Genomic DNA, 24,936 nt, shown 5'->3' on the forward strand with positions numbered 1-24,936 from the left:
TTGTTTTGTGGCCTTAATATACTATAGCAATCAAAGTATATTATTGTAGCCTCAATAAATTATCTAGTGGCCTCAGTATATTATCTTATGGCCTCAATATATTATTTTGAAGCCTTAAAATATACTATAGTAATCATAGTATATTATTGTAGCCTCAATAAAGTATCTTGTGGCCTCAATATATTATCTAGTGGCCTCAATATATTATCTTATTGTCAATATATTATTTTGAGGCCTATAGTAGTCTCAGTATATTATTGTAGTCTCAATAAATTATCTAGTGGCCTCAATATATTATCTTATGGCCTCAATATATTATTTTGAAGCCTTAAAATATACTATAGTAATCATAGTATATTATTGTAGCCTCAATAAAGTATCTTGTGGCCTCAATATATTACTTTGTTGCCTTAATATTATATAGTAATCATAGTATATTATTGTAGCCTCAATAAATTATCTTGTGGTCTCAATATATTATCTTATTGTCAATATATTATTTTGAGGCCTATAGTAGTCTCAGTATATTATTGTAGTCTCAATAAATTATCTAGTGGTCTCAGTATATTATCTTATGGCCTCAATATATTATTTTGAAGCCTTAAAATATACTATAGTAATCATAGTATATTATTGTAGCCTCAATATATTATCTAGTGGCCTCAATATATTATCTAGTGGCCTCAATATATTGTTTTGTGGCCTTAATATACTATAGTAATCATAGTGTATATTATTGTAGCCTCAATAAAATATCTTGTGGCCTCAGTATATTACTTTGTTGCCTTAATATTATATAGTAATCATAGCGTATTATTGTAGCCTCAATAAATTATCTTGTGGTCTTAATATATTATTTTGTGGCCTCAATATATTGTTTTGTGGCCTTAATATACTATATCAATCAAAGTATATTATTGTAGCCTCAATAAAGTATCTTGTGGCCTCAATATATTATCTAGTGGCCTCAATATATTATCTTATTGTCAATATATTATTTTGAGGCCTATAGTAGTCTCAGTATATTATTGTAGCCTCAATAAAATATCTAGTGGCCTCAGTATATTACTTTGTTGCCTTAATATTATATAGTAATCATAGCGTATTATTGTAGCCTCAATAAATTATCTTGTGGTCTTAATATATTATTTTGTGGCCTCAATATATTATTTTGAAGCCTTAAAATATACTATAGTAATCATAGTATATTATTGTAGCCTCAATAAAATATCTAGTGGCCTTGATATTTAATAATAAATATTATATATTTATTATATTTTATATATAATTATTATTTTTAGAGTTCTACGCCAAAATATCAAATAAATATTTCTTAATTTAATAAAATAAATAAAATCATTCGCATCGTAGTAAAACTAAACGCTGGTGTCGGTTGTAAAAGAGAAGCGGCTCCGATTGGTGGAGCGAGTTGACCTCGTTCAGCCAATCAGAGCGCAGGGTTTTCTGACCCGACCTCAAAACCAAAATACCGAGCAGGGGAGACTCCGCTCCGCTCCAGTCCGCCGCACTGCCCCGAGCTTTACTCGCTCATGGATCCGTGAGTAACTTTACAAAAACGACATGTTTGACTGTCCTGGTCTTCAGCGACTCGACGTTTGCGTGATCGAGTGATTAGAGGGTCTCACGGCGGAGCTAGCTAGCTGTCATGCTAGCTTGGCTGCTAGGCTGCCTGTCAGTGTCAGAGCGGATCTGCGGATCTTCGGCTGTTTATCAGTGTAATAAAACGACCCTGGGTTCATTCAGCGGGTGGTGACATGTCCTATATCTCCGACTAACGTGTCCGGGGAGAAAAAGAAACTTTGTGGGTGGTGTTGGTTGTTTTTGTCACGACCAGCCTTCGAATTAGTGCAGTCCACCTTAAATACAGCGGCAGTTACGTTCAGCCGCCTCCCCGACAGCTGCGTTCAGGCGCCTGGAACCACTGTGCGATTTAAGGTGGACCGAAAGGTTAGCCTAAGCTTCGAGCTCGTATTGGGACGTCGCTTAATTTGATCAAATGGAGCGAGTTTCCTGACGGTCGAGATGTTGTAAAGGGAGTATTAATAAACTTGGTAGCTATCTGGTCTGGGTCAGTGCTGACTTTTAATAACCACGTTGAAGTGATGAAGTTATTGGGGGGCAAAGTGCAAAGTCGACCTTATCTAAATGTAAACAGCAGTGCATTTTTCTATTGCTGTCTAGCAGTGCATCCTCTGGTGCTCTCAGATGTCTGAAAAGCTGTCCTTATCAGTGGGATGGACCAGTAGCACAGTTTCCTGTGGTTTCAAAGGATGAACTGACTGCTTGCGTCACCCTGCTGAAAAACTGGTAAAGCTGTTTTCAATGGACTTGATGGGTTGAGTTGGTCTACCGGCATGACCGAGCTGACCAAGCTGGTCAATCAGTTTTCGCCTGGATGACCAGATTTTCAACCACCTTGACCATTAAAAAAAACAGCTTAGTCCATCTGAGACCAGCTATTGGCAAAAAAAAAAAAACAAACAAAAAAAAAAGGTTGAGCTGGATTTTTTTTTAGCAGGGACAATTTGTACGCTTGTGAACGTTCCCAGGTTTAATGTTACGTTCAACTTGTGCATATGAGATGGTTAAGTAGTGAAGCCTTGACTGACTGTTAGTGCTAGGCCTTCGGTTTGTGGTAAAATCAAAACACATCAGGAACAACTATATCGCTTGTGGTTGTTACTGAAACTACCTCCACCATGTTTGGAGGCTCTACTCTAGCCTGGCTAGCTCTCACTATGAGCTGTTGATCTGTTACAGTGCTCTGTTACAGCCACAAGGAGGGAGCTTCAGTCAGTTCCAAGTCAATTCTGCACTTAACACTTTTATAATAAAAAAAAAAAGTAAGGATCAGGTCCCGATCAGGTTATTTTGCCCTCCAATCCAACCCGAGTCTCGACCCGGCGTAGCATAGCATTGAACTAACATGGTACGATGCAGCCATTGTTCGTACCCCAGTAGTTTGAACCACCACAGTCTGAACTACAATGTTTTCAGATGTTTCGGTCTGACTTTCACTGCAGGGAACTTGGAAATCAAGTTATTAATGTATTATTTAGGCTATAAGGTGCCTATTGTTTATATACCACCATAGGTGCTACCTGCAAAATATATAATAGAAACGAAACGCAGCCCTGATCTTAAGGTGTGTGTGTGTATATAAATCATATATATTAAAATAGCTGGTACCCGATCCGTTTAAATATGTCTGGATCGGATCAGAGCATCTTTATTAAAAAGGTCTAAACCTTCGTTTGTCTCCCGTTGTTCCCCTTCTACAGCACTTAGCTACAGACCTCTGACCTCAACCCCTGCTGTGAGAGAAAGTTCCGGCCGCTTGTGACCTCCTCATGTGCATCATCTTTTTCAAGTTCGACCCCCGGCCTGCGTCCAAAAATGCCTACAGGTGAGCTGCCCTCTCTTTTGTAAAGCCAGGCAGACCGCCTGGCGCGGTCAATTTCCTGGTTGAACACTCATGAACACACTCCTGGGATGAGAACATCGTCGTTAACAGCGGCGCAAGCTGCTTATGCCGTAACGTCTTTGAACCTGAGCTGTTTATGCCTTTGTTTAGCGAATAAATAGCTCCACTTTGAAAGTATGGGCCCAGGTCGCTTCATTAAACTGGCACCTCATTTACGGAGGGTCTTAATTACAAAGTGAGGAAGCGAGGACGCCGCACATTGAATATTAATGAGCAGTACAATGTTTGTAATTGGGTTCAGACAAAAACAGCACTCAGAGCTGCGCTATAGGGTGAGGAACATTGCCCAGTTTGACCTTTCCCACAGCTCGAAGCTCTGAGGCCCTGAGGGAGCAATTCAGTAGGTCAACGAGGGTGAAGATCCAGCCTTCTGCATAGCTGAATGCATTTTGGGAACGGAGCTGAGCAGAATAGCCTAGAAGAAGGTTTGCGTAAAACATATTCTTGCCTCGATGAAGTAATGACTAAAGCAGAGTAAAAGTTAAAGAAGGTCTTCAAGTGGAGCTGTAGAGGAACTTCGGGGCGTGGTAGATTTGCTGTCAACCTTCAGACCTGTGTACCTTTTTGTTTATCCGGAATAAAAGCTATGTCCTCTAGGGGGCGGATCAGGGCCGTAACGACTCTGAACTGAAATGCCTTCCTTGATTAGGCTATTTCTTCTGATTTAGCTCAACAAAAGCAAGCAAGAGGAGACAGATGAGGCCGCCACCGACTGGACACTTTGCTTGGCTACAGTCTGTAGCATGACGCTGCTATGAAGCAATGCCGTCTGTGCCACTGTGACGGGTGATTAGCCAATCGTCGGAATGGGCTTGAGCAATCTTCAAGGCCACAAGCTAAAAATAGTTGAGAACTGAATCAGACGCAAGATTGCCAGAGTCTTGTTTGCTTAAAATATGGGCCAGCGTAAGAATCTGAGACACTTCCATAAATCCCAAATCATGTTGGCCAGGCGACTGGGTCAGAACTTGTGGGGTGTTCCTGGTGTGCAGTGGTCAGTACATACCAAAAGTGCTTTAAGCTTCATGGGCGCCCAAGGTACGGGTGGACACTCCCTTAGTCGCATCTCGAGCTTCAGCTTGCCAGGTTAAGCTTTAGCTCTTTAGGTTGCTCATATTTAAAGAAAGGGCAAAGCCTCCGACATATTCAGCCAGATTCACTTACAGTAGAAAGAAAGCTCAGATTTAGCTTCCCAGGGGCTTTGAAGGATCTGCCAGATACCACAGGAAACCTTCAGAGGTCTTGTGGAGTCCATGCCTTGACCGGTCAGAGCTGGTTTGGTGGCACAAGGGGGACCTTTACAAAATCTTCTCGTATTGCTTGTATTTTGAGCAGTTTTATCTTCCATGTAAAAGAAGATCTTTTAATGAGTAGCCAGCCTTCCCAGCTAAAGCCTATTGTACGTGCCTATTCGTCCTCAGGCCGCCAGCTTTTCAACACCAGGATCAGGTTGCGTTCATAAGACGTTCGTTTTCATTTCCTGCTTCAGTCACAAGTACAAAACCTTCATTTTCAACAATGGTTCACACAGGGAAAGTAGCTCACAATAAGGGCATGGATGGATTTCCAACCTGGCACCTCTGATCAGATGGCCAGCGCCTAAGAGTTGCTCCCTGGTAATGAAAGCCAGCATCACTGCAGATCTGCTCCCGGCCATCAGTTGGTTTAACAGCAGTGGATTGTCATCAAACTGGATCCGATTTGGGCGTACATCAGGTTAGTCGTGGTTCTCCACTGTATTGGATGACACTCCAAGGAACGTCTGAGCGTCCCTCCCAACGCACTGTTCGAGTATAGGTCTCGATTTAAGCTGAGGCTGCTTCCATTCCAGCTATTCCGAGAGCCGGCTTTGACTGTGGTATTGAGCAGATTCGGACTGGAGTGGGTAGATGGTGCTCTCTTCCCTCATCACTCGGGCATCTGTTAGCTGTCTGCTGCTGGGCAAGTTTGAAAAGAGGCAGTGGTTGGCTTCACATGTATCGAAGGACACCTGAGTTCTCACCCTCCGAGTGTTTGCTAGGGAGGATTGCTACAGGTGGTGACTTGGCATTAGCTGATATACAGTTGATACCATAGTGATTGGCTGTTATGGGGAAGGTTGACCCACAACAGTCCCTTCAGGCATCAGGGATCATCAGTTAATCCATCAGCTTTGCTCTGAAGCACATAAACAGAACTAGGGGCCATCAACCAGTACAGTTTCAATGCCGTCCACTGTGGATTGAGAGAATCCATCTGAAACTTCTTGCAGTGAAATCTAAAAATGAAAATTGCCTTTTCCAAACATTGGAGGTCTAATTCTGCCTCATTTCGCCTCACACTCAGGCAAGCCGAAAAAGCCAGACGAAGCTAATGCCCAAAAGGTCTTAATCGGGGAATTAGAAAGAAAAGCCCAGGCTAATCATGAGTTCCCTGGTTCCCTCCGGTGCATGATGCTCTGAGACTACTCTGTTGACTCATTAGCTCTGCTTTCTGTTTACACATGGGGTCCTCGCCTCATATGATCAGAAACAGTCCCGTACCATTAGCCGCCTGTGTTCTGCAGTTGAGGCTAATTTGCTCGAATTAGTTTGTTTGCACTTGAAGATGAAAAAGAAAAGCGAATGCTTTACCTCAGACTGAGCAAACACTGCTTATGCTAGTTCTGTAATAAGACACCCCCCCCCCCCCCTTCCTCAAATGTAGCTGACCTGTAAAGACATGTTATGGTGTGTGTAGCTAAGCTAACAAGCTTCTGAAATGGTAGCATTCTAAGATGTTTTTGAAATGTCCTTTATGAGCTTTAAATCCTCCAAATCCAAAAACAGGCTAGTTCATCACCAGCTTGCTTTATTAAACGACATAGGGTATGAAGGTTGAGCAGCTTGACCAAGGAGGTATGACCAGCATGACCAAGGAGGTTGAGCAGCATGACCAAGGAGGTTGAGCAGCATGACCAAGGAGGTAGGACCAGCGTGATCAAGCTGGTATGACCAGCATGACCAAGGAGGTAGGACCAGCGTAATCAAGCTGGTATGACCAGCATGACCAAGGAGGTTGAGCAGCATGGCCAAGGAGGTAGGACCAGCGTAATCAAGCTGGTATGACCAGCATGACCAAGGAGGTTGAGCAGCATGGCCAAGGAGGTAGGACCAGCGTGATCAAGCTGGTTAACCAGCATGACTAGCATGACAAGTATGATCGAGGAGGTTGACCAGCATGACCAGCCTGAACACACTTATCCACCAGTATCACAAGCTTGACCAAGGAGGTGGTCCAGCATAACCACGCTGGTATGACCAGGTTGGTTGTACCGGCCTGGCCACACTGATCAAACTGGTCAAAGTTGGTCATCCTGATTGACCAGCTAGTCCATCAACCTCCAATGAAACCATAGGCTAAGCTGGTCAAGAGCTGGTTAACCAGCTAGCTAGAGTTTTTCTGTTGTTTCTTTTTTGTCTGAATGCCCAGTTTTTCAACCACCTTGACCATCGAGGACCAGTTTAGACCCTCTGAAACCAGCTAGCTTTAGGCTTTATGGTGTGTCCCACGCAAACCTGTTTGATAAACTGCCTGATTGGGATGCAGGAGGCTCGCTGAGAAATGCTACATATAAATTGCAGCCTTGTGTGATGAACTAATTGCACAGACTAAAACTGCGGTTCAGTTAATTAATGCTGATTAATTGCGTAACCTCACTGTGATTCAGCAGCAGCCGACTCAAAACCGCTCTTGCGTTATTCCATAATCGCGCATATCAGCTGCGGTGTGATATTTGCAGCTGCTCTCTTAGGTGTCTGATCATTGTTCCATTGGGTGAGCTTTTTCTGTCATTGGGTTTGATGAAGGATTTAACTAAGCTTGACAAATAATAATATGTACAGCTGTAAATGACATGAGGTAGCCATAAGGTCATGAAGTATTGGTCATGAGTAGCAACGGAAAAGTCGCTATTTACAAGTCAGTGGAGCATTAGCATGATTTTAAAGCTTTTAAAGTAAATATGCTACATATAATAACACTGAAGTGTCACCAGGTGTCCTTATGAAACCTGTCATCACCATCACACAATCTGTCATCACATCACACATTCTGTCATCACCATCACCAGGTGTCCTTATGGAACCTGTCATCACCATCACACAATCGGTCATTACCATCACCAGGTGTCCTTACCAAATCTGTCATTACATCACACAATCTGTTATTACCATCACAAAGTGTACTTACCAAACCTGTCATTCCCATCACATGTATTATTAACTTCACAAAAATGACCCTTACCATCACCAGGTGTCCTTACCAAATCTGTCATTACCATCACACAATCTGTCATTACTATCACCAGGTGTACTTACCAAACCTATCATTACCATCACACAATCGGTCATTACCATCACCAGGTGTACTTACCAAACCTGTCATTACCATCACACAATCGGTCATTACCATCACCAGGTGTCCTTACCAAGTCTGTCATTACCATCACACAATCTGTCATTACTATCACCAGGTGTACTTACCAAACCTGTCATTACCATCACACAATCGGTCATTACCATCACCAGGTGTACTTACCAAGTCTGTCATTACCATCACACAATCTGTCATTACCATCACTAGGTGTACTTACCAAGTCTGTCATTACCATCACACAATCTGTCATTACCATCACCAGGTGTCCTTACCAAACCTGTCATCACCATCACAACATGTATTATTAACATCACAAAAATGACCCTTACCATCACCAGGTGTCCTTACCAAATCTGTCATTACCATCACACAATCGGTCATTACCATCACCAGGTGTCGTTTCCAAACCTGTCATTACCATCCCTAGGTGTCCTTAGCAAACCTGTCATTAACATCACAACAATGGTGCTTTCCATCACCAGGTGTCCTTACCAAACCGGTCATTACCATCACTAGGTGTCATCACCATCACAACCAAGTTTTGTGTTGGTAATGGTATGTTGCGGTGTAATGAAGGGAATAAGTCGAACCTGTTTTTCCCTTGTAAAAAAGGGGCAGTTTACTTTACTTGAGTCTGAATTCTGGGTTGTTCAGCTGTAAGTCAGTGATCTAATACTGGTATGAGAAAATATCGCTCATCCATTGGCTAGCTTCAGCAGATGGCTTATTTATTGGATTGCTAATTCATAGCAGGATAAATGACCCATAAGGTGATAAGATTTAATCGAGGCAGATGCAGTGAATGACTGGGTTCATGGAATTAACCAATAGCAGCCAGTGCCACTGAGCTCTGTGTGCATTTTTCACACCTGGCCCCAGGAGAGGAAGGCCGGTTCTGGTCCACAGCTTCCCCAGAGGCCCAACCCAGCAGTTGGATAAAACACTACTTTTTTTTTCTCACACACACATACACACACCAGCCTCAGTGGTGTTGTAGCCTGCTCCTCTAAGTCTTCTTGTCCTTCTGTCCTTGCACAGGCTCATTTTGGCTGCCAACCGAGATGAGCTCTACAACAGGCCGTCCAAAGCTGCAGACTTCTGGGGCAGCAGCAAGGATATCCTCAGCGGTAAGAGATTGCTCTCGTTTTCAGTACTTGTGCGTGTTCTACTAAATCTTATCTGACTCTGTCTGGACTGGAAGACAATAACGAGCGAGTTCCTGGTCCCATAGCACCACAAATGTCTCGTATGGCATCTCCCAGGCCTTGCCTTTGCTGTTGCACCGTGTGCATCGAACCACTTGCGGGTAAAGAGCAGCAAGCCCGGGAGATGGTGAGAATCAGCTGGGTGCTCTCCTGTCAGAGCTGTTCAGGGCACTAGGCAGCAGTATGGGACGGTCCTCAGTGCTCTGCCTGGTCCTCAGCAGTGTAAAATGGCCCTAATGGGAGGTTGTGTTAACACGAGTGACCCTATGTGACTGCAGATTGGGGGAAAAAACAAAGACGCTATTCTTCCACCCCCCTCTTCAGGTACATGTTTACTCGCTGTTCCACTGAGAGATCATCGGTTTCCATGTCAACAGACTTCATTTGGCGAGAGCTGATGGGTTCTTTTATCTGCATTAGTTTTATGGCTTCGCTTCTCTCAGTAATACTGTAGCTTTCCATTCCATAAACCTATCAATGAACAACCAAAGCTCCCGGGAGAAAGACTCAGTCAGATGCACTGGGTCTAGGGTAACCATCAAAAGTCTGGGTGCACCTTGCCTTCTTCACAGTTACTTTTTGTTCAAGAAAATCTGAGCCATAAAGCAGCTATGTGTGATTGGCTCACAAAGTCCCTTTCACACCTGGCGTTAGCAGGCCTTTTGGATGATCCAATTAGAAGTAGGGTGTTGCTATAAACAGGTGTGAACGGGGTCTAATGATGTGAGTAAATCTCTCAGAACAAACAAGCTAGCGATTAGGACTATTTGTAGTTGGTGCAGCTGAGGGGTGTCTCAGAGCAAACAATGTGGTGATTAGAACCAGTTAGGGGGAGATCTGTAAATGAGCAATGTGGAAAGTAGGCTTGAATGCATTCAAGTGGAGGTCTCCGAATGAACGACATGGTGAACAGGACCAGTCGCAGTCCGGAGACGGTCTCAGAACGAACGAAGTAATGAACAGGACCAGTCGCAGTCTGAAGAAAGTCTCAGAACGAACGACGTGGTGAACAGGACCAGTCGCAGTCTGAAGAAAGTCTCAGAACGAACGACGTGGTGAACAGGACCAGTCGCAGTCTGAAGAAAGTCTCAGAACGAACGACGTGGTGAACAGGACCAGTCGCAGTCTGAAGAAAGTCTCAGAACGAACGACGTGGTGAACAGGACCAGTCGCAGTCCAGAGAAGATCTCAGAACGAACGACGTGGTGAACAGGACCAGTCGCAGTCTGGAGAAGGTCTCCGAACGAACGACGTAATGAACAGGACCTGTTACAGTCCAGGGGGAGGTTTCAGAATGAACAACGTGGTGAACAGGACCAGTCGCAGTCTGGAGAAGGTCTCAGAATGAACGATGTGGTGAACAGGACCAGTCGCAGTCTGAAGAAAGTCTCAGAACGAACGACGTGGTGAACAGGACCAGTTGCAGTCTGAAGAAAGTCTCAGAACGAACGACGTGGTGAACAGGACCAGTCGCAGTCTGAAGAAAGTCTCAGAACGAACGACGTGGTGAACAGGACCAGTCGCAGTCTGAAGAAAGTCTCAGAACGAACGACGTGGTGAACAGGACCAGACGCAGTCCGGAGAAGATCTCAGAATGAACGATGTGGTGAACAGGACCAGTCGCAGTCCAGAGAAGATCTCAGAACGAACGACGTGGTGAACAGGACCAGTCGCAGTCTGGAGAAGGTCTCAGAATGAATGATGTGGTGAACAGGACCAGTTGCAGTCTGAAGAAGGTCTCGGAACGAACGACGTAATGAACAGGACCAGTCACAGTCCAGGGGGAGGTTTCAGAACGAACAATGTGGTAAACAGGACCAGACGCAGTCCGGAGAAGGTCTCAGAACGAACGACGTGGTGAACAGGACCAGTCGCAGTCCGGAGAAGGTCTCAGAACGAACGACGTGGTGAACAGGACCAGTCGCAGTCCGGAGAAGGTCTCAGAACGAACAACTAGTAAACAGGACAAGTCACTGTCCAGAAGAGGACGAACAATCTCTGGACGAACAATTTGGCAAATAGGTCCAAATGCATTCAGGAGAAGGTCTCAGAACAGGAAGACAATCCTATAGCTTATTGCCTCATAGTGCCAGAACGTTTTCAAAAGCTTAGTGTCCCCGAACTTCTGACTGGCAGCACTGGCTGTCTGGATCTAAATATCCTGAATGAATGATGGCAGTTCAGAATGAACAAACGTGACCTGTTTTCCGTTTGGCATTTCTGCTCCACTGTGATAAACGTAATAAATGTGACGTCTTTAGCAACCTGACCAGGACAAGAAATACGCCTGCAGCCTCAAACGTTTACCTTACCTGCCCGCTCCCATGGTACCCTTGCCGATCCCTGGCAGCAAACAGTTTGTAACTGATTGATGATGCCTCGCCTGATCCACAACACAAGGCATAGTGCAGGTGTCAGTCACTGCCTCTTGCTGTTAGCGAGATCCAGGGCGTCTACTTGTTTGCTGCTGCCTGTAATCTGGAGGTCAGCGGCCAGTGGGGCCTTAATTGATGTCCGGGTTTAAGCTAAATTACAGAAATTGAAGTGCCGGAAAGGAGGTGCTTGTCTGGTTGTGGAGGGATGGCTGGTTGAATGTTAATGAGTGGATGCAGATTCCAAGGACGGGGGACTCTGGGTGGGTTCTGGGCAGCAGCGTGTGGAGAATAGGCCATGGTAGAAACCCGTCTGCGCCTAACCCTAACAACATGAAAGGAGAGTATTGAAAGGCAGTCAAGACATATTTAAGTGTTCCGTTGTTGTTATGTTATATTATACTATTTACAAGTGTAATTTATAGAATATGTATTCATCAGGCTTTTCTGCTGTGGTGGATACCGACACAGCTCACTTGTGTGCATGCCTCCTTCTCCAGGGCTCGATCTGGAGGGGGGGAAAGAAGGCGGCTCGTGGCTTGGGATCACCAAGCGTGGCAAACTGGCAGCACTGACCAATTACCTGGAGGGCAGACCCAACCCGGACGCCCATGGGAGAGGCAAGCACCTCTTATCGTAACTGCTTTAAATCACACAGTCCATTTCAAGCTCTGATCAGATTGAACGCAATCAAATGTTCAGGGCACGTCTCCAGGATCTGATGGAAAAAGTCTTCCCCAAAGACTAGAAATGAAACCTTGATGTTTGTCAAACTTGGATAAGTGGGTGTCCACACATTTTTGGCCATATATTTCTTTCAATTTGAGATCATCTGTCAAACCCATGAACCATCTGTACTCGTAAAGTATTGGTTATTTTCCTTTTCTGAATCCACCTGCAGTCGTGAGTCGATTGATTGTATGACTATCTACAGTCTGCATAATGGACCTGTACCTTGCGGCAGCTGTTGGCTGCAGATGTGCGTGGTGTGTTCTCCAGCGTGACGGCCAGCCGAACATCTGTTTTGCTTTCTTCAGGGCTGTGTTGAGGGCTGCCCCACATTAGCTGACACTTGCAGGGCTAATGCTAAGGCCAAGATGCAGGATACACCTCAGCTGTCATCCTGGTGCCTCACCACTCTCGTGAACAGCTGTGCGAAGTTTCCTAGGTTTCAGACCTTTGTAGAATTAGTTTTTAGCCTTCTTGAGATTTGCCTGTTACATTAGCCTGTTCTACATTAGCTTGAAAAGCTTAACCAACAGAACCTGCAGCATCAGCAGTTCTTCTAGGTGTTCCTCGCCTGTTCTGTTATGTCACCCTTGAGATCTTGTCCTTATTTACTCTTAAAGTGTGTTTATTTCCTCCACAGGGTTCTTGGTGTCCAATTTCCTGACCGATAACCTGGACAGCTTCTCCTACCTGCGGAAGGTGTCGTCCGAGGGACACCTGTACAACGGCTTCAACCTTCTCACAGCTGACTTCAGGTGAGAATTGCAGTGGGGCAGAGCATGGGAAAGCCTGGGTAGTAATAAGCTGCCTATTTCTTTGGACAGCGACGATATGCATCTCCGTTCTGACCGGCTTTATGACTACTGTCCCTGCCTCGAAGTCAGAATCAGGCACAATCAGAGCTGTCAGTATGATCATTATCTCGGAATGAAAGGAAAGACGTGCTCGTTTATCAGCAGGGACGTGATCCATTTACTCTTCGTCTGAAGACTGAAAGATAAAGATGTGTTCAAAGAGTTGACTGTTTGGACTCCTCTATGAAATCTACAAAACAAAACCACACACTATAGTCCACCGTTTTAATTAGGTATGCGCCATCAGTCCGTCCGCAGCTTGTAGAAGCACCTTTAGCAGGAATAACATGAAGGTAAGGGTGTTCTATATGATGTTATCAGGCTCTCATCTCTGGCATTCGTTTATGCAAAGCTTTCTTAAGGCCCTTGACATTCACTCGGTCATTGTCCTGTTGCATGACCCAATTTCAGCCAAGCTTTAGCTGTTGGATAGATGGCCCCACATTTGACTCTCAAACGCTTTGCTATGCAGAAGAGTTATGCATTGTCAATGACTGCAAGGGGCCCAGGTCCTGTGGCTGCAGAACAAGTCCAAATCCCCCCTCCCCCAACGCTTGACAGTTGGCATGAGGTGTCAGCATTTCAGCACAATCGTGGCACTGTGCATTATGGTCGAACGTCTCCACTTTGGTCTCGTCTGTCCAAAGGACACTGTTCCAGGAGTTCTGTGGTTTGATCAGATGCAACTACGCAATGTGCTGCCGTGTCCTTCTCAGAAAGAAGAGACCTTTTTTCCTGGCAACCTTCCAAACAAGCAATACTTGTCCTCTTATGATTGCACTGTCAGGAACTTGAGCATTTAACATGCTAACTGAGGCCTGTAGAGTGTGAGATGCGGCTCCTGGGTCGTTTGCAATTTTTCTCACTTTGGGGTAACTGTGTCTACTGTCCAGGAAAAGAGGCTTTCCACTAGATTTCGGAGGAGCACTGCTGTGAGGATTTGATTGCATTCAGCATCAAGAGCGTTAGTGAGGTCAGAATGTTGGAGGATCACCACCCCACTTCACCATCCCCAACTCCCCAATCGATCCTAAAAGTACTGGATGGAGCACCATTATCAGACTCAGACCCGGATTCTACTGGTTACATCGGCATCAACGAATGAAAACTAGCGGATTTCGCAGCGCTGTTATGATGCAAACGTCCAGCATTTCTTACCAATTTATCAAGCGTAAGGAAATGATAGTCACTTATCCTCAGTGCACTTCAGTTCCTTTGAGTTTCACAAACAAATCTATCAGACAGCATGCGACGGTCCTTGGAGGTTTGTGCGACTCGCGACGTGTGGAAAAATATCGTTCCCCACACACTGTCTCGCTCTCCCTTTCTGCCTCTGTTCTTTTCCTTTGTGCTATTGGATGGAGAAGAGACGGCGATGATTTTCATCTGATCTCGGGGGTCCTTGAGAGAGAAACCAGCCGCTGGGTTAGCCACCTGCTCTCCCATTCCGAGAGCTGGATGGAGCTTAAGAAGCCTGTTTAGGATGCAGCTCCACAGCTGTTCTTTCCAGCACGCTGATTTCTTCAGGGCTTTGTTGGGTCTGATTTTTCTTTTGTTGTTGTTGTGGGTTTTATTGTACAGTGTGAATTTTGTTAAGAGGTGATTCGAGCAGACACAGGTGTGGGACTGTGGGTGTTGAAGACCAAAACACTGGTGTATCGTGACAGCAGTAGCGTTGCCCTGCTTGGAGTCTTCGATACAATACAATACAGTGGCGCCTGAAAACATGCCTTGTGGTGCAGTGATACTATAAAATATCATGACAACCTGCCTAACATGCTGTTGATTGATCCTTGTTGGACACCCCCCTCCCAAGGCATGGAGTCTACAAGATTTCTGAGGGTGTCCTGTGGTATGTGGCACCGAGTTATTATTCCTATAAGTTGTGATGCCTTTGTTGTTCCAGTGCATCCCGCAGGTGAGGCGATGATGAGGCGACCTTCCTCCATCACTTCAAGGTCCAGTCCTGATGCTAACATGTCCATTCTAGGCCTATGGACAGTAAACAAGGGTTGCCATGGACACTCAAATTCTTCCTCCCAATTCGGTATGCCAATTAACCCACTCGTTCATAGCTTCCCCTAGCACTTGCAATGCTCCCGACACTTGGAAGGTAAGGACGTCCGGTACATGTGGGGCCAACCTCTAGCCGATACACTCTGAGGAAAGTGCCAGGTCCCCAGCTCCACAGCACCACCTAACGGACGCCTGTGCCAGCCAACATCGCTGATGAGGGGGGAGAGAGCGCCATCTACCAATCTGGGAAATAGAGAGTTTTCTCCCCAATTTAGATCGGCGATTACCCAACCCGTACGTATTCTCTCTCTCTCCTCCCCCATCACACGCAACACCCCTGACACTAGTGAGAGCGATACTAACACACGCCCACTCCGAACTGCCGCCGATGCGACATCACCAGGCAACCGACGCGCCTGGAGGCAAGTGCCGCATACCGGCTAGCAGACGCCAGTGACACCAGCGCCGCACTAGAGTGATGTAGGGGGAGAGCGCCATCTACCCACTCTTTCTTGAGGCCCTGGTTGCCGATGGCTAGCAGCGTGATCGGGATACGAACCACACAGCTGATCACAGTGTCAGCACCTTAATCCATCCGGTGGACCACCCCGGGCCCCCCTCTATGTCACCGTTTATTGGCTCCTTTCCGGAGATGTCCCTGAGGACCTTTTTTTTGAGAATTGGTTGACATGAAGGAAATCCCAGTTATTTCCTCCCAACCCCTCAACATAACACCATGTCTTAGATGCATGTGTCCTCTTTGCCTCACTGACGCGTATTGGGCCTCCGCCTGAATTGGCTAATTCCCTCTGAACGGCAGCATGACATATGAACGCCCGCCGACACAAGACTCGCTCGCAGCAATAAAACGGATGGAGACGGCATCTGGGAATGTTATTTATTTGTTTACCATCTCCGTAAACAAGATCGTTACTGAGCTATTACTCTCTGCGCTCTCGTTCTTTGAGCCAAGGATGATGCACACGGCGATAAGCTTATCCGTAACTTGTTTGGCAAGTAGCTGTTTTGTCCCCGGATCAATAGAGGCGGCCTGCAACATGAGAAGAGTGCTTTCGTTATAGCATAGAGGGTTTTTTTGGGGGGAAGAGGGGAAGAGTTTGATGATGAACTTTTAACGTTTGCTTTGATCTATGCATCCCATACATATTCCTTCATCACTTTCTGCATTCCGGACCAGTCTCTAGGACATGATGAAGGAGAGGAACCATTGCCAAGCAAAGCAGCGCTGCAGAAAATTGGAATTCCTTGAAAAGAAGCCGTAAAACCTCTTCTGTGGATGTCTCAGACGGGCTTGAGATGAAAATTTATGTCAAATTCTTGTTTGCTCTTTTGAAGGAACCTCCGCGTTCTTGTGGATGTGAAGAAGTGAGGCTCTGGGGACTGCAGGCTGCAAGTCTTTGGCGTCTGGTCCTGATTAAAAAATCCTCAGGAATTCTGTGACTGGTCCCTCAGAACTGGTAAACTTGGCCTGTTTTAGAAGGACCAAACATAACACCCCTACCTTGCACTTCCACTCACTGGCCACTTTATTAGAGACGCTTGCACACAGTATTACTTTTGGAAACCTTTGCATGTCATGCCTGGGGTCATGCCTGGCTACTGTTTTATAAAATAATAGTCGTAAATGCAGCTTTGTTCATGACTCAGTGTCTTGGCTGCAAGGCGCCATCCAGTTCAGGGGTTCAGGCCTATTGGTCCTGAGATTCCCATCCACAAATCATGTTTTGGCGCCCCATGGGGAAAGCCCCTGGGGTCTTCTAGTAGTGAGTGTTCACATCAAAACAGTATGAAAGAGTAGCTGCCTGTTTCTCCTCCACTCTTAAGAGATCAGGAATGTTAGATCTCATGACTCTTTGTTTGGCTCCTCTATGGCAAGTCAGAGTAGTGGCCTTTCAGGTCAATTGGAGGTGCATGAGATCTTGGGCTGTGTGCTGCCACTATTACCTGAGGGTCCTGAGTTCGAGTCCCCAGCCATGCCTTTTTGCCATCAGTGGCCGGAGTCAAAGAGAGCGCAATTGGCCATGTTCTCTCCTGGTGGGTAGGTGGCACTCTTTCTCTTCATCACTCTAAAAGTGAGCACAGGCGTCTGTTAGCTGGTGCAATGGAGCTGGGGACCCAGTGCTTTTCTCCGAAAGAAGAGGTGAAAGGGGAAAGTTAAGTCCTTACCCTCCTAGTGTCGGGAGTATGCTAGGGCTAGGGGGAGCTAAGAATGGGCGTCACCTTTGTGCTGCAGGCTACCACGGCATTAGTACAGCCCGGCTACCAGGCTCGTCCAGCATCGCTAGACGGCTGCCTGGCTTGTCCAACCTTGCTACCGCAGCGTTAGCCCAGCCCGGATTGCTTAGTGAAAGCTAGCATTAACTTCGCAAGGTATTAAAAGCTGATGTGTAACAGCTGTGCTGGACAAAGCAGTCTTTTAGGCCAGGATCATGGACATAGCTATCCGTTAGCATAGTGTTACCTGCAAACCTCACTGACGTCGTGAAGTGGTCCTGATTTGGCAACACAGCGAATGGAAAGCAGCTGGGAACAGAACGATGCAGCCTTGGTAACCATTCGGCCATGCAGCGATGAAGAGGCCTACTTTGTATAGAAGTAACATGAAAACTTGCAAATTTCAGATCCTTCAACTCGGCCAACCCATATCCACTTTGATCCCGAACTGATTAGAGGCTCTTTCAGCAAACGTCATTTGTTGATGCGCAGCGTTTCAGAGCGCCCATTGTTTATGCTTCTCAAAGCCAGCGCCACACAAAGCAGCTCAGTGGGGAAAGGCTCGGATAGATGTCAGTTTAAAGGCCAGGAGAAGGACGTGGGCTTACTAGAAATGAGCATCTACTATTTTGCATACTGATTATCTCTCTGTGATGAAGAGATTCCCTCCCTCCGTCCCGACTGTCGCTCGCACACTTTCCCCATCTATGTGGAAATCTCCAGGCGTCTTGCCTTGATGTACCTTTTTTTAACACATTTTCTACCTGCCTCTTTCCAGCCAGACGAATAAAAAAGGACACCCAGACTGCAGCGGGTTGCGTTTCCTATTCAGAGCACACTGGGGGGGAAAACTGCGTATTCTAGCAGCGCTCCACAAATAAAAGCACTCCATCATCCTCCTTGAGCCAGTTCCACCTTGTAAGCACCAACGCCCGCAATCCGCTCAATTTTCGAGTATGCCCTTCTGCCAGATCTGTGTACCCGATAAGAGGGACACGTCTAATCAGCTCAGCCCTGAATAGAGGAGCAACAGAACCATTGGTGCCGCTAATGGCCAGCAGCTGGGCAGCGGAGAGTGGCAGGGATGGCTAGCGCTACTCGATAAAGATGAAAATATCATGCCGCCTGCAAAGGAATTGTGATTCATAGGGCGTAGCATCTGTCTGGACAGGATTCTCTTGTGTCGTCCCCCGGCTTACACCATATCAGCCGCTCCTTGACCCCCACCGTGCAACGTTTCTGGAAGATAAGACCTCACCCACTTGGCCCGATGATGATAACCTTTGCACAGAGGTTGGGACTCTGTGGCTAATTGCCTCGGTGTAAACAGAACCGCAGGCCAGTGCTGCAAATGTGCTTCTAATGAATCCGTAGGTGGGAGAAACTAGGAGCGAGCGACCTTGTTTCCGGGCCTAATTTAGTCCGGTCTGCTCAGTTCTTCCTGGTGTACAATACCTGGGGCCTTGTGCAGCCGAAACCTGTCGACTCCACACCTCAGAAGGTGCCCTGTGGTATCTGGCACTGAAAGTTGTGAGGTGGGGCCTCCATGGATCGCATCAGTGAGCCTTGGGCACCCATGACCCTGTCGCCGGTTCACCGGTCGTCCTTCTTTGGAGCACTTTTGGTAGGTATCGACCACTGCATACCAGGGATCACCTCAGAAGACCTGCCCGATGTTTTGGAGATTCTCTGACCCAGTCGTCAGGACCGCTGAGTCAGATCCCTGCCATCAGCAGCCGGAGCCTAAGAGAGCACAACTGGCCTGACTCTCTGGGTGGGTAGATGGCTCCCTCACTCCCCACATTGCTCCAGCGCGATGCTGGCTGCCGGCACGGGCTTCTGCCAGCCGATGCATCAGAACTGGGTTCCTGGTGCTTTCAGCCGTGCGTCGGTGGCAGTTTGAAAAGAGGTGGGGTGCCGGGTGCGTGTTCGTCGGAAGAGGCATGGGTCATGACTTTTTGATTGAGTCCTGCGAATAATGCAGGTCAGTAACACTGGTTTACACCGGTGCCGCCCTTCAGGGAGAACTATGATGTATGCTGGTGGCTGACGGAGAGAAACCACCGCCTACATGCTAATCAACTTTGAGACCAGCACGACCACCCGGGGGTGGTGTTAGTAGTGGTGACCAAGTACTGGTCACTGGTACTATCACGTTAAACACAAGGCTGCTGCTGGTCTTGGGGCTGATTAGCACGTTAGCATTTCCCTCAGTCGCTCTTTCAGTGCTTTGAGAGGGTTTTACCCTGGAGGAGGGTAAAAATAGAGCTAATTCAGGTTTTAATTGTCGCTAACCGCATCTCTCTCTTCTCTCCATGTTTCCTGACGCAGGGCCAGCGAAGACACGGTGTGTTACTATGGAAACAAGGGCAGTCCGGAACCCATCCGCCTGAAAGCGGGTTTGTTCACTCTCTCTCTCTCTCTCTCTCTCTCTCTCTGAGCTCTCCTCACACACTCTAAAGTGGGCTTTCATTCAAGGCGTGTGTGTGTGTGTGTGTGTGTGTGTGTGTGTGTGTGTGTGTGTGTGTGTGTGTGTGTGTAGGCTAAAGCACAGAATGGGCTTGCATTCAAACACATTTTGTGTATTTTGTTAGACAGGCCTGCTGACCTGATGTGGCAGAAACATGAGCTACACTCAGCCCTCATTTGTGTGTGTGTGTGTGTGTGTGTGTTTCAGCAGGAATCTATGGATTGAGTAACTCTCTGTTGGAGACCCCCTGGCGGAAACTGCAGCATGGCAAACAGCGCTTCACCAACGTGGTGGACAAAATACTGCCCCCTGAAGGTCTCGTGCAGGAACTGCTGAACGTCCTCAATGACGAGGAGCTGTGGGTTTTCACCTCTCGCACCTTGTCTTACATTCACTCACACATCCATCCATGTATCCATCTGTCTGTCTGTCTATCTACCTATTCGTCCATCCACCTATCTGTCTCTCTGTATGTCCTCCATCCATCCATCCACCCATGTATCCATTCGTATGTCTATCTGTCTCTCTATTTGTCTGTCCATCCATCAGTCTGTTTCTCTAGCCATCCACCTATGTATCCATCCATCCATCAGTCTGTTTCTCTAGCCATCCACCTATGTATCCATCCATCCATCAGTCTGTCTCTTTAGCCATCCATCCATGTATCCACCCGTATGTCTATCTGTCCATCCATCCTTCCATGTATCCATCCGTCTCCATCCATCCATCCATCCATCCATTCATCCATGTATGCACCCATATGTCTATCTGTCTTTCTATCTTCTCTGTCCATCCATCAGTCTGTTTCTCTATCCATCCATCCATCCATCCATCAGTCTGTCTCTCTATCCATCTATCCATCCATCAGTCTGTCTCTCTAGCCATCCACCTATGTATCCATCCATCCATCAGTCTGTCTCTCTATCCATCCATTCTTCCATCCATCCATGTATCCACTCGTATGTCTATCTGTCCGTCCATCCATCCATCCATGTATGCACCCATATGTCTATCTGTCTCTCTATCTGTCTGTCCGTCCATTCATCCTTCCATGTATCCATCTATCAGTCTCCATTCATCCATCCATCCATGTATCCACCTGTATGTCTATCTGTCCATCCATCCATCCATCCATCTCTGTCCATCCATCCATTTGTCTGTCTCTCTATCTGTCTGTCCATCCATCCATCAGTCTGTCTCTCTCTGTCTACATGTCCATCTGTCAGTCTGACCATCCACCAATGTACCTCTCTCTCTCTCTCTCTCTCTCTCTCTCTCTCTCTCTCTCTCTCTCTCTCTCTCTCTCTCTCTCTCTCTCTCTCTCTCTGACCTGTGTTCTCTTTGATCTCTGTGTGGCTTCTCAGTGGTGCAGATCAGGAAAGTTTATTAGAAAGTTATTGTAGGAGATCTTTGAAGTGTGGGAATTTGAGAGAGTGCGCTTCTGAGAGACTGTTACTGATTCTTTGATTTTAGGAGGTGAACATCTCTTCCCTCTATCTCAGACTAATGTTAATGAGTTTTCTCACTTGCCTTTTGGTGGAGGAGGAGGAGGAGGAGAAGGAAGGAGGAGGTGGGGACCACAGTTCACATTCCTTCCATCCAAAACATTGAATCTTTTGGGGGGGGGGCACTGGCCTGCCTTCCTAACTTCCTCACTCCACATCACTACACACTTATACAAGTCACTCGAGTCTAGACGTACTTTTAATTTATGCAGATGGGAATTTTTACGAGCTAACGGAGCTGCTCCCAAACTCTCTGCGCTAACCTCGGCTGCAGCGCTGCGTTACCACATGATCTTAAGAGGCAGCTGTTAGTAACACCACAAACTGCGCCTCGGCACCTCGCCTCCTCACCCGAGCCGAGCTTTTTAGCCATTTTTGCTTTTAGCTCTGTAGCCGTTCGCTAAAGTGGCCGCTGCCTTTTTTCCCTCTTGTAATAAGGTCATTATTTAAATGTCAAATCAGGAAGTGTGTTTAAAAGTACTGAAGGAAGCAGAGCCTGCTTTTACATTCATTATCTCTGAAGGTGAGCTGAGGAGCTCAGGGGAATACAGAAGCTATGCTGGCTTTTATTAGCCGCTCACAGAGTACAGCACCTCAAGCCATCTCTGGCCTGGGTTCATGCCAAGGCTTTGCTGGAGTGGTTGGTTTGTATAATGTGGTTCAGAGGCCAGATTCACAACAGTGCCCTATGAATAGAGCAGGGCTATGGCTGGACTGGTGTGGTTGTCGAGGAGAAGCCCCTGCAAATGCTTCATGCTGGCTGGAATCACCTCCTTGGGTCCACTCTGGTATTCCCGAGCTGTTTCTTTCTGAAATGCTAGCTGCTGTTAGAAATGCTAGGTGCTATCATGGTTCTGGAGGACCACTCTATCTCTTTCTCTGTGTCTCAGGAATTCGCCGGACCCCATGCAGGAGAGTCAGGGGACGGGCGGCTACTGTAAGGCCATTCTCCAAGCTCTCTCCGCCGTGTGCGTGCGGGCACCGGGATATGGCACCAGGTTGGTGGTTGGCTGATTACACTCCTAGCCACACATTGGCTCTCCCTGTAGCGGTCAGACCCTCACTTGTTAACAAACCTGGCTGGAGTTCAGCTAGAGCCTGTAGCCCATCTGTTGATGGTCAGCCCCTCATCAGTGGTCAGTTTCAGTCTTTACATTTGAATTGTTGAGCATTTAGTGTGACTAAAGTAATGTAAGCCGCTACTACTACTGTTATTAACAGGTAGCCCCTGGGTCACTGGCTCTCTCTTTTTCCTTTTCAGGACCAACACGGTAATCCTGATCGACAGCGAGGACAATGTGAGCTTCACCGAGCGCACCATGCTGAACTGTGACGTCACCCAGTGGAGCACCAAGTCCTTCCACTTTAAGCTGCAGGAATGAGGGTCGACGAGCCCCCACAATCCGTGCCTTCCAGCCCTCGAGCCATGCAGCACCACTGTCCATACACAAGTTTAATCCTCAGACTCTTCCCTGCTAAAGGTGGCGGGGCAGTTCTCGATTCTGATCATGACTCTAGCTTTTAGGGAGAGGGTTTTTTAACTGCACTTTTCTTCAGGTCCATTTATCCGGGTTGGTTCAGACACACTGCAAAAAATGATATCTTGGCGAGATATGTTAAAGTTTCGGGTCAAAATATATATATTTTATATAATTTTCACTTTTGAAGAATTGTTCTAGAGAAATTGAGTTTCGAGAAATATCGAGAATGCAGAAAAAAATAGCTTATTTTGGAAATTCTGCATTTAATTGAGCTTGTTTTGAGAAATAATACAGATAAATTAGCATATTTCAAAGAAATCTGCAGACTATTTTGCTTATTTTGGAAATGATGCATTTAATTGAGCTTGTTTTGAGAAATAATACAGATCAATTTGCAGATACATTTGCATATTTAAAAAAATCTGCAGATAAGTTTGCTCCTTTAATTTAGTTTGTTTACATTTTTTTTTTTTTGCTTTTTTCAAGAAGTAACACAGATAATTTAGATTTTAAAAAGAAATTATGCTTTAAACAGGACATTGTCTCTAAGTAATACAACTTCAAGCAATAAAAACTAGCTATAAATACAATGTTGCCCCCCCCCCCAAAAAATAATGCAGACATTTTTCTTGTTTCTTTTTGAGAAAGAACAACAATAATTGCTTAGATTTTTTGGGCTTTTTGAGAAATAATACTTTAAACAGAAGAGGTTCTCTAGATAATGACTTAAAACAAGTACAAATCAGTTGTTAAGATGTCATTCTTTGCAGTGACTGAACAGATGCGATTCAGGACGTGAATCTAAGGGAGTGTGTTGCAGCTGAACCCGTGGGGTTAGGTTAAAAAAAATGAATTTGATGAATGATGAATTTGTTATTTATGGTGCACTGAATGCCATTTTTGACAATACCTGAGCTTCTATTCATCAGCAGTGATGGAGAGAGACGTCCTGCATCCAAATAATCAATGTTGCTAAAATGTTATCTGCCAAAGAAGAAACGCTCTGTGTAGAATTGGGAGAACAATCGGCCGTTTTTGAGATGCTGGTACAAGACATGGAGCTGACGCTAGCTGTTCGGGTTCGTTAGTGACCCGTATGAAAACCTCTTTGAAATGTAGCGCCTTGGTTTAGCTTGCACGCGGCACGACTTTAACTCAGGAACGACACATTTCTGCAGCTCCTGTCACCACGGTAACCTTTCTTTCATGCTACGTCCAACTATTTTGTCTACTGTACTTTAAACCGTCGACATTAAACCTGGTTTTTGCCACCCGATTCGGATTTGAACCACAATGTCTGTCGTCATCCTGATGACCTGATGGGTCTCCAGTTGTCTGGAGTGGCACCAAGCAACCTCAGGCCATGGCATATTAGAACCGTGATAATAACAAATGCTTGTTTATGTAGCACCTTTCGTTTTCCTCTGAAATTGTCATTCGAGGCCGTCCTTAAAGGGTTTCAGGGTCACGTCACACGTCTTTGACGCCAGCTTTTGGTCACGCTGAGAAAGCATGAAGGTGAAGGATAAAGTCCGCACCCTTATTTTGTGCTGCAGACTTTTCCAGGAGGCCAGCTCAGGCTTTTATGTGTCGCAGCCTTTCATTATGTGCAACTGTGACTCTGAAGCCGACTGTGTTGACAGGTGTAAGTGGGTATCAGCAGCATAAACGTGGGGGACAGAAAAGGCAGGCAGTGTTGATGAGTAATGCTTCCTGGGGACTGTGAATAATGAAAGAACAGCAAGGGCCCTAAAACAGAACCCTGTGGGATGCCACGGGCCGCTGAATGACCAAAGGACGTGTGCAGATATTGTAGGCAGGTCAAAGCTGGAATTCTGTCCTGGTACCCCAGGTTCTAGCTGGATAGTGGCTAGCAAATCTCAGTACGTTTGGAATTACAGCCCCTGTACGCTTGTGGCATCTTTGATAACACAAGCCCGCAATATTAATTTAAGCCTACCTATTTACAGAGACGACATCGGTGACAGTCTAAGTATACTGTTTGTTAGCAACATTAGCCTAGCATCTTCTATTCCACTTTAACTACACAAGCACACATCAGATATCAACACTGCCTACAGCCCAGTTGTTGAGGCCTTTGTCAATGTACTTTGACCAAAAAAAAATTGATCACTGCTGCCCTCTACAGGCAGGGGAGCTTCACTACAG

At 46.2% G+C, this 24,936-nt stretch overlaps 1 protein-coding gene across 2 annotated transcripts; it reads left to right on the plus strand.

Moving 5' to 3' along the window:
• The first annotated feature begins 1,455 nt into the window (after positions 1–1,455).
• Positions 1,456–24,043, plus strand: tango2 (transport and golgi organization 2 homolog (Drosophila)). Of its 2 annotated transcripts, none has more exons than XM_072664418.1 (9): positions 1,456–1,558; positions 3,303–3,427; positions 8,939–9,027; positions 11,978–12,097; positions 12,847–12,961; positions 19,643–19,710; positions 19,989–20,139; positions 22,177–22,284; positions 22,548–24,043. In XM_072664418.1, the coding sequence occupies exons 2-9, from the start codon at positions 3,372–3,374 to the stop codon at positions 22,666–22,668; spliced, it is 828 nt and encodes a 275-aa protein (XP_072520519.1). In that variant the 5' UTR covers positions 1,456–1,558; positions 3,303–3,371; the 3' UTR covers positions 22,669–24,043. The 2 variants fall into 2 exon arrangements, with proteins under 2 accessions (XP_072520519.1, XP_072520520.1); XM_072664419.1 differs by having other exon boundaries at positions 19,992–20,139.
• The last annotated feature ends 893 nt before the right edge of the window (positions 24,044–24,936 follow it).

Source organism: Salminus brasiliensis, chromosome 20 (assembly GCF_030463535.1).
Source record: "Salminus brasiliensis chromosome 20, fSalBra1.hap2, whole genome shotgun sequence".
NCBI lineage: Eukaryota > Metazoa > Chordata > Actinopteri > Characiformes > Bryconidae > Salminus > Salminus brasiliensis.